Source organism: Anoplopoma fimbria, chromosome 11 (genome assembly GCF_027596085.1).
Source record: "Anoplopoma fimbria isolate UVic2021 breed Golden Eagle Sablefish chromosome 11, Afim_UVic_2022, whole genome shotgun sequence".
Lineage (NCBI taxonomy): Eukaryota > Metazoa > Chordata > Actinopteri > Perciformes > Anoplopomatidae > Anoplopoma > Anoplopoma fimbria.
In genome coordinates, this window is record NC_072459.1 from 21,454,486 (window position 1) to 21,463,717 (window position 9,232).

General features: G+C 39.9%; 1 protein-coding gene across 1 annotated transcript; it reads right to left on the bottom strand.

Annotated features, from left to right (window-relative positions):
* Positions 1-2,567: 2,567 nt before the first annotated feature.
* gcdhb (glutaryl-CoA dehydrogenase b) lies at positions 2,568-8,920 on the bottom strand. Its single transcript, XM_054607398.1, has 12 exons — positions 8,832-8,920; positions 7,771-7,886; positions 7,456-7,488; positions 7,182-7,322; positions 6,862-6,924; positions 6,385-6,555; positions 6,153-6,282; positions 5,167-5,383; positions 4,847-4,950; positions 4,548-4,673; positions 3,902-4,062; positions 2,568-3,693 (listed from the first exon to the last, which is right to left on the bottom strand). Exons 2-12 carry the CDS (start codon positions 7,871-7,873, stop codon positions 3,620-3,622), a joined length of 1,323 nt encoding a protein of 440 aa, XP_054463373.1. The 5' UTR covers positions 7,874-7,886; positions 8,832-8,920; the 3' UTR covers positions 2,568-3,619.
* Between the last annotated feature and the right edge of the window lie 312 nt (positions 8,921-9,232).

A 9,232-nucleotide genomic window follows, 5' to 3' on the forward strand; every position in this document is an offset into this window, starting at 1 on the left:
GTCCTCTGCCAACAGCCAGCGGGTTGAACTCCTAAGCTCCGCCCGGTTGTCCTCTCACACAGGTTGAAGCGCCGCAGTCGTCGTGTCCTTAATACCCACACATTACCGAGAACATCACCCCGTAGGAAAGTCAATCAAGCCCTTTTTTCCGATACGTAGGGGGCTATTAGTGCCGATCCAAGCTGGTTAAGGTTTCCTTGAAATGACTAAGTGGTGCTGGGGGGGGGGGGTCACAGCAGGAACACTCTGTCTGTCACCAAAACAAATGTTGTGAGTTCTCAGGGCCTTAAAAAGAAAAAGAAAAAAGCATTGACTTAGTTTGTCGTTGGGAAAGTTTTTTTTTTTTTTTTTTTTCACTTTCACTTTCACTTTCACTTTTCATTTTTGACCTTCAAAAAACAAATATAATAACAGTATAATATTAATAATAATTTAGTAACACACATGTACACAGAAAGATAATTGATAAGAGGGAGACAAATTAAATAAATAATATGTATATATAAAATAAGATAAAATAATCCTTTATTAGTCCCGCAGCGGGGAAATGTACAGGATTAACAGCAGCATAGGGTATAGTGCAAACAAGAGACATGGTAAAAAAAAAAAAAAGATCAAAACAAATATTATAAATAAGCAAATAAGCAGTAAAAAACAGTAAAGAATCCACAATAACTAAAATATTATATATTACATTACATTACATTACAGTCATTTAGCAGACGCTTTTATCCAAAGCGACTTACAATAAGTCAATAAATATATACAGACAGAATAACTATTATAACTATTATTGCACAGTGTATTTGTAATGCACAGGTTTTTAGTGTCATGTGGTCTACCGACAGCAGCAGGAAGGAAGGATTATAGTAGAAGGATTATATAAATACAAAAAAATTATTTAATAATGCATTTGTATCAGAGCAGGATTAGTTACAACTGACCATAGCAATGGCCATGTTAAAAGTATTATAGACACCTCTTTTATAGGTATATCTTATATCGTTTTTTGTTGCAGTATCGCGGTTGGCTCCTGGGACAAATTGGCAGAAATGCATCCAGGCATTGGACCCATCACTAGAGGCAGGACCTCACCAACTGAGTTTATTAAACCTTATAGTCAAATGTTAAAAGGAAGTTGTTTAAGGCCAGAGCCTCTGTGGATAAAGAGTTTCTTGCCTCCTTGATTTCCTCATTTGGGGGTGGACCAACCAACGCGTTTGTTGTCAAAGTTTTGGTTAGATTTAACGGTGGGGGCAGCTGATACGTGATGTGCAAAAGATCATCCTCACAACATCTGGGCAAGTGATGACATATCACTCAATACGTGCTTATCACAAATCTCACAGTTGGTCAGTTTAATTCAGATAATTATCAGTCAGTTGTAATGCAGCCTTTTGGAAACGATGCCATTCAAATCCCAGATAATGGTCTAAAGCAGGGGTAGGCAACTTTAGGCCCGCAGGTCACCATTGGCAGCTTAATCAACAGCACACTAGCAGTAAGTGTGCAAAAGAGTTTTTGGGGAAATGTTGAAGTGCCCTCTCATCCGCATGCCAAATGATGTCTTTCACAGCCATACACAGTTGCTATTTACAGTAGTTTGATGTGTTCCGTGAAGACCCGCCCTAGACTGCCTCTGATTGGCTAGCACTTGTTGCCTTCTTTGCAGAATTTAAGTTTATTGCGATGAACCAGATTGCTGGAAAGTTGGTAGGATTAATGATTTCAGCTCAGATGTGGATTTTTTCATAAAGATGGCAGCATTCTTGTACAGTGCATCTCATATATATATATATACTGTGAGGTAACAGTGGTAACCGCTGAGTCACCCTGCCCACCACATCCAGGACCAAGTCAAACCAGAAAGTAAGATCTATATCCAAATCATCGATGTCTATTAACCCCTCTGATTTAAATTGACGATGTGCCTTAGCCTACCTCACACCCATACCCACAAATCCCAAACCCTAGTCTTGTATTTCAGTGTAGTCAGAGGATTACTATGTTTGTCCCGGTTAAATGCTTAAACGATTCAAATGAGAGTATTAAGTCCATTATGACAGAGCTTCTCAGATTCACTGAGGTTATATCCAGATGATTATTTAAGGTGAATCTCTCTCTCTCTCTCTCTGCATTTCATTTCATGCCAGCCTCCACCATCCCAGACAGAGAGCAACACAGTCCATTCAGGGTGCAATTAGTCACAGTGAGTCATATCTACACATACACGAGAGAGGCCATAAGTCCAAACAACGAAATAATGGAAAAGCAATTTCCTTATATAAGCCCCATGTACAACACGCCATCGTATATGACCAGGGATTTGCCGGCTCTTTATTTCCCTCCACTTCAAAGTAGCAGTGGCAGACATGCAATGAAGTGCAGAGGACAGAGGTCTTTATCTGCCCAGCCCCACATTCATCACGACAGACGTATACAGATGATCTGCTCAGGGATGTGAATGTTTTGTGTGGTTAGGGCACATGAAGCGAGGATAGAGATGGAGGGAGAAGGTTTGTAAGTGAGAGATGAAAAGTGGGCTTAAAGAAAAGTCCAACACATTAGTACAAATCCCTGTACAATTATGACTTTATGTCAACATTACAACTTTTTATTTTTTTTAGACAGAATTATGACATTTCAAGTCAGTTGTAAGTTTCTTTGAAAGGAATTGTCCCTTCAAGTCAAAATTTTGAGCAACAAAATTGTGCGGAAATGTGACACTTGAGACAATTTAAGACAAAATTACATTAAAACATGTCAAAATTTAGACTTACATGGATCTATTTTAAAGAATCAACAGGCAAAGACCGTTGTCTGGGAAATGCAGGGTGTCAAATATGAACACGACTACTCAAATAAATGAGCTTTTCAGGTTTAAATAACTGTTTGACAAAGTCAAACTGAAATACACACACAGCAGAACATGTTTAGTTCTTCTTTCTTCCCTCATTAATCATCTCGTATTTATGTCGTACTGAGAGTGAAATAACAGCTGACTAGATGAGATTGGCACACCATATCAAACTCACACATTCCTTATACTTAAGTAACTTTTATTTATTTAAGCTCTGATCTACATCCTTGACCTCTGGCAAACCGTGCAAAGTAATCATATCATCTATGTTCTCTCACACCAATAAAAACGCATGCAATTTGTAACAATTGATTGAAATTTATGCATTTTTACTTTTTAAATGACAGTATCAACTTTAAAGTAACCAGCAGCAAATCTAGAACTTTACCTCATTCAGAACCGTCAATACAGTAGCGTCCATGAAAGTCTGAACAATGAATTTGACTTTGTTTATACAACAGGGGGAGCTGAGAAAAAATCTCAGCAATAGATAATGTTGTGATTGAGAGTATAAAAATAGCCCTTTAAGTTGGAAAAATCAACTTCTGAATTAATCACATACACAACAGTCCTCAAATTCAGACACACTTAGATAATGACTTGTTCTTTCTCTCAAAATAAAGCACTCAAATATACATATATTCTAATCGCTTGAGTGAAAAAAAACATCCTCTGTATACAGATGGGAACTCATGAGTTGACATGTGAGTTACATTTCTGCTAGCAGGATCCAGTTGGTTGGACGGGAAGAGGTCGGATCTATTTGTCCACAGTGAAGGCCTGCAGTCCTGTGATGGCTCTGCCCAGGATCAGGGCGTGGATGTCATGGGTACCTGGAGGAGGCGACAGCCCATGTCAAGCAGCATGAACAGATGGTACGCAGATCTGATTAATATGCGCTCTCACAAAAAAAAAACTTATATATGTACATATTTTGCTAAAATCTCATTTTAAAGTAGTCAAACACATTCAACCTATTGCGTGTGTGCAAGCGTGTGTGCAAGCGTGTCCCATCTCCTCCTCCCTCCTCCTCCTCCTCACCTTCATACGTGTTGACAGACTCCAGGTTCATGACGTGGCGGATGATGTGGTACTCGTCAGAGATCCCGTTTCCTCCCAGCATGTCTCTGGCCTGCCTGGCGATGTCGATGGCTTTACCGCAGCTGTTCCTCTTCAGCATGGAGATCATTTCTGGGGCGGCTCTGTTAAGAGAACGACCGCGTTTCTCCTGAGTTAGTTCGGCAAGCGGTTTGGTAATGTCGTTAACCGCTATGGTCCTGGCTGAACTATTTTAATAACTACATAAAGGTTTCTCTCAGGATGAATTTAAATAACTTTGGTGATCCCTTTAACTCTTCATCTAGCGCCATCATGTGGTCAAATTTTCATTTTCCAGTACTTTGCTCTATAACAAAATACCTTCCAAACTGAAAAATCCCATCAGCCTCAGATGCACTTTTTTTAGTTGCACTTGCAATGCCTGTATTTAACACCAAAACCAGACGCAGCAGCCTATTTCATGACACTGTTGAGAACCAAAAGTAGTAATAGTTATTCCTTTTCCACTTGACAGAAGAGGAAAGAGTGATGTGTGGTTTGACGGATGGGCCCCTCAACAAAAACTAGTGCCAATATCACCTCATATCCCGTCTAATACACCTCCCTCAGAGGATAAAGTCATCTATACCTTTTAGCATCGATTAGTCTTCCCAGCTGCAGACAGGCCTGCAGGCCAATGGTGATCTCCGTCAGCATGTCGGCCATTTTCTTCTGCATCAGCTGATTCCTTGCCAGTGGCACGCCAAACTGGATTCTGGTGTAGACAACAACAACAACAATGTTATTATTCTCGTATTTATTTAGGAATAAACTGCTTTTTTAGGCTCCTATAAATGTAGATTTGACTATATGAAGAATTTATTTTGTGACATGAAAATATCTGTGCAAACTGAACAAAAAACGTAATTTGGTCAAATAAGATATGACCTGTCGAGTGTGTACTGTCGAGCAGCATGGAAACAGAACTCAGCTGCACCCAGAGCGCCCCAGGCGATACCGTAGCGAGCGTTGTTCAAGCAGCCAAAAGGACCCTGGAAGAAGCAGGAGGAGTGTGATGAGCAATTACTACTGTGTGTTTAAATTGTGAAACACTGAGCCACTCTGTATCCTTTAACATAAACTATTAGAAACTGAGTCCCATACTTAATTTCATGAGTATGTTTTGAATGTAACAGAGAGAAAAGGTGTATAGTTATTTAACTATGTTCCACAAACACATCACTACCTAACCAGAATGTTTCACTCACAGCTAGACCGGAGACATGAGGCAGCATGTTCTCCTCGGGGACCTCCACCTCGTCCATGACGATCATGCCGGTGGCGGATGCTCTCAGGGAGAACTTCCCCTCAATCTTTGGCGTCGACAGGCCCTTCATGCCGCGCTCCAAGATGAAGCCGCGGACCTTCCCATCGTCGCATTTGGCCCAGACGACAGCAATGTCTGCTACTGGGGAGTTTGTGATCCTGATGGTGGAGGCCAAGGGAATGTTAGGGAGAAGTATTGGTAGGGCTGATTTTTATTTATTTATTATTTACTCAAACAACATAGATCTGAACTGTACCCTCCCAGTATGAGGACGCGTTCTTAACTGGTGTACTGTAATCTTGTAATATTTCTTTAATATTACTTTTGCCTTACAGCATAATAACCTTATTTACTTGTATGAAGTTATAAAATGTATAAAACGAAACAAAAAATACACCCATCTATTCATCAATTATTACCATAGTTAACCCTAGAAAAAAAGCAATGTCTCTGTGAGTTTCATACAGTACTTAAACTGTGAAGAGCTCCACCATGTGGACAACTAATGTCACATGGAGCTCTGTGCCACAATAAAAAAACTTTATCATGAGATTTTACACCATTTATCAGATGACTGGGGAAAAAAAACATAAAACTAAGGTCCAAATCAGTCAGCATTTGATCTGTACCATGGAGTTTACAGAAAAAGGAATTTAGAAAAATCATGTGTCAATATACCTGATATTAACATCAGATACTTTATGCAAACATGTCATCATTTGTCAAGTCATTACAGACATACTATTACTCAGTTTGACTATTAAATAAGCTCTTTTCCATCAGACACATCACCATTGTTGCTGCTATTTTAACATTAATTCATGACTTGAAGTGTTAACATTTAATTCTTCAAAAGCTTACTCTCCGAAGAGATGCAATTTATGGAGAAAGCTCAAGATGCATCTCTGTGATACATCCCATACTCACCAGGTCTTTGAGCCACTGAGAGAGTAGGTGCGACTGGATGGGTTGTACTTGGCTCTGGTCTCCATGCTGCTTGGGTCGCTGCCGTGGTTCGGCTCCGTTAAGCCAAAGCAACCCAGGATCTCACCCCGAGCTGGGAGAGACAGGGGGGAGTAAACCAAGAGCTCAGTCACTCATCACTGGGTTTTTTAGGATTAATGCATTCATATATGTGGTTGCCATTTTCTCCTCTTACCCAGCCTGGGGAGGTACTTCTGTTTCTGCTCCTCTGTGCCGTAGGCGTAAATGGGATGCATGACCAGCGACGACTGCACGCTCATGACCGAGCGATAGCCGCTGTCCACGCTCTCTACTTCTCTGGCGATCAAACCGTAGGCCACGTAGCTTGTCCCAGCACAGCCGTAACCTTCAGGTGAAACACAGGAACAGGAGTTATAGTGATCAAATTCAAGTTAAAGAATCAAAGTTAGAAAATAAAGTGAAGTTTAATGGGCTAAAACCTTTCGTCATAGACAAAACAAACAAAACACACAGGTCCAGTGTGCACATGGCCAAAGTCCAAATCAGACAGTCACAGAAGAACAAATAGACATTTCATAGGTAACATAAAATTCTACAAAAACGACAATCTTTTATCAAATCGTTTGTTTAGATCATCACAAAATGAGAGGGTATATACCGGATTTGTATATTACAAATTAAGCAGACTCACCTTTAATGGTAGGGCCCAGGACACCCATCTCTCCCATCTCTGACACAATTTCTCTATGGAACACTGAAGAAAATGACAAAAGCAGTGGTACCATGACATTATTTAAAAAACGATTTTTTCAAACAACTGACAAAGTAGTAATATTCTAGTACACATTTCATTATATCAAGATCTTATTGAGAATCTGTGTTTTTCAGCAGACACCTTAACATTGTTAATGTGAAGACAACATGGGGTCTCATTAAAGCTGGATGAAAAATCCAACAATAAATTAAGGACTCTGGCTCATGCATGGAGAAAAACGAAGAGGAGTCTCCCACCTTCATTTCTGTTTGCCATAACGATGCGAGGCATGAGTTTCTCTTGGCAGTAGGTCCGGAAAGAGTCTCTGATCATGACCTCCTCCTCCGTCAGCAGGCCCTCCAGGTTCAGGCCATCACGCCAGTTGAACTGGACCTTGGCTGTCAGACATTTAAAGGAGGAAAAGTTCAGAAACCTTAAAACCGCAGATATAAATATGTTCTGGGGAGAGCCGCAGATTCAAAACATAACCTCGGACGACGATTTCAGACATAAGGAGCTGTTAACACCTACGTGTTTTAGTCTTCGGCTCAGTCTTCTCTGCATCTGTGGAAAATTGGAACCTGAAAAATTATTATTATGCAAGAAAGGATATAGCACTGTTTTTCCTGAAAATCTAAAATAGTTAAGGAAACTACAAGTGCCATGCTGTATAATTATAGCACATTGACTACTGTCTAATCGGAATTTAGTTACATTTCCATTATCTTTTTTAAAAATAATGTCTGTATTGTAATTGTTATGGGCTGCAGCTGAATGCTCCAAACCTTTGCAAATTACACTGAAACCACATGGATGGAAAGACTTAACTTGTTATTACACACTTACCCCTTCTGGCAGCTGCTGCAGTTCCCTGTGCTCTGGAAGCTGAGATGATGGCACATCTGTGAGGGTTGACCAAGAGACGACACACAGCGAGTCTCAATGCCATGATGAAGGTGAATCTAATAACAAAACAAATAAATAGAATCCACATTTCATTCACATTCATTAAACTGACAATTTAAAGTGCCACTTACTAAACAGTCAACCAGCAGCTTGCAGTGAAAGTAATGGCAGTGACTTACACAGCCGTCCTCCTAAACTGAGATTTAACAGCCTCAAGAGCTGAACTGCTGATGACATCGGATAACATTTGTATATTAACTCTGAATTAGTGTTGGACTGCATGGCTCATACACTTATTATACACACAATAAGTTTATGTGTATTTATTGTCTGTGTCTGTAGCTGTATAGTATGTGTATTTATTGTCTGTGTAGTTGTATAGTATGTGTATTTATTGTCTGTGTAGTTGTATAGTATGTGTATTTATTGTCTGTGTAGTTGTATAGTATGTGTATTTATTGTCTGTGTAGTTGTATAGTATGTGTATTTATTGTCTGTGTAGTTGTATAGTATGTGTATTTATTGTCTGTGTAGTTGTATGTCTGTATTTATTGTCTGTGTAGTTGAGCTGCTGCAACACTTGAATTTCCCCAGGGATAATAAAGGAATATAATAATAATAATAATAATAATAATAATAAAGTTTGACACGAACGAACGACTTTAGTAACAGCTGGGGGTGAGAAATGATAATATACTATACTAGAATACACTAGAGATTGGAGTATACTAGTCAAACTGTACACTGTAATATCCAGTGGAGCTCACATAACCTGTCACAGTAGCGAAGTGTTTTATGCTCAACTAACTCTAATCTGTGTATCCAGTGACACAACTGTAGCTAGCTGCATGCTAACAGCGCTAGCTCACGATAGCTAGCCAGTAACTCGGCTGTAAACAACATTATTTCCGTAAAACCAAGTGAACAGTGCACTGTGTAAGCGCTGTGTGTTGAGAACAGTATTAAAAACATATTGGCATGTTGTATAAGGAGCATTTTACCTCTGTTGTGCAGGACGTCAGTCGGTACTCTGGTTTCCCTGTTTTGCCACTGTTGACGATTGCGCAGTCACTTGGCGCATCGTCAAAACACAGCCTGACGTCATCACGTAAAGCACGCAAAGCTTGGACTTGCCAGCCATGTGCCAGAGATTAAACCATGACCTTTTGACATACCCAATGGTATTCTCTATGTGGAAGCAGTACTGCATATACAATCTTGAGACCATGATTTTAAACATTATGAATAAACTATGTGCTGTCCCATCATCATTGAAGATGAAACTTGAAACGTCAGCAACTGCAGACGGCTGTGATTGGCTCATCGGCAGGAGGAGTGGATTGTTGTGGCTGTAATCATGTTTCAGATCCCAGAATAAAACAGTACGAGGGAAGAATGACAG

Excerpts from the sequence above, each read along its gene's own strand:
- gcdhb (XM_054607398.1), bottom strand. The coding sequence starts at position 7,873 with ATGGCATTGAGACTCGCTGTGTGTCGTCTCTTGGTCAACCCTCACAGA. Across the intron at positions 7,323-7,455 it reads TGAGCCGAAGACTAAAACAC|CCAAGGTCCAGTTCAACTGG; the intron begins GTAGGTGTTAAC and ends AATGTCTGACAG. Across the intron at positions 3,694-3,901 it reads GTCTGTCAACACGTATGAAG|GTACCCATGACATCCACGCC; the intron begins GTGAGGAGGAGG and ends CGCCTCCTCCAG.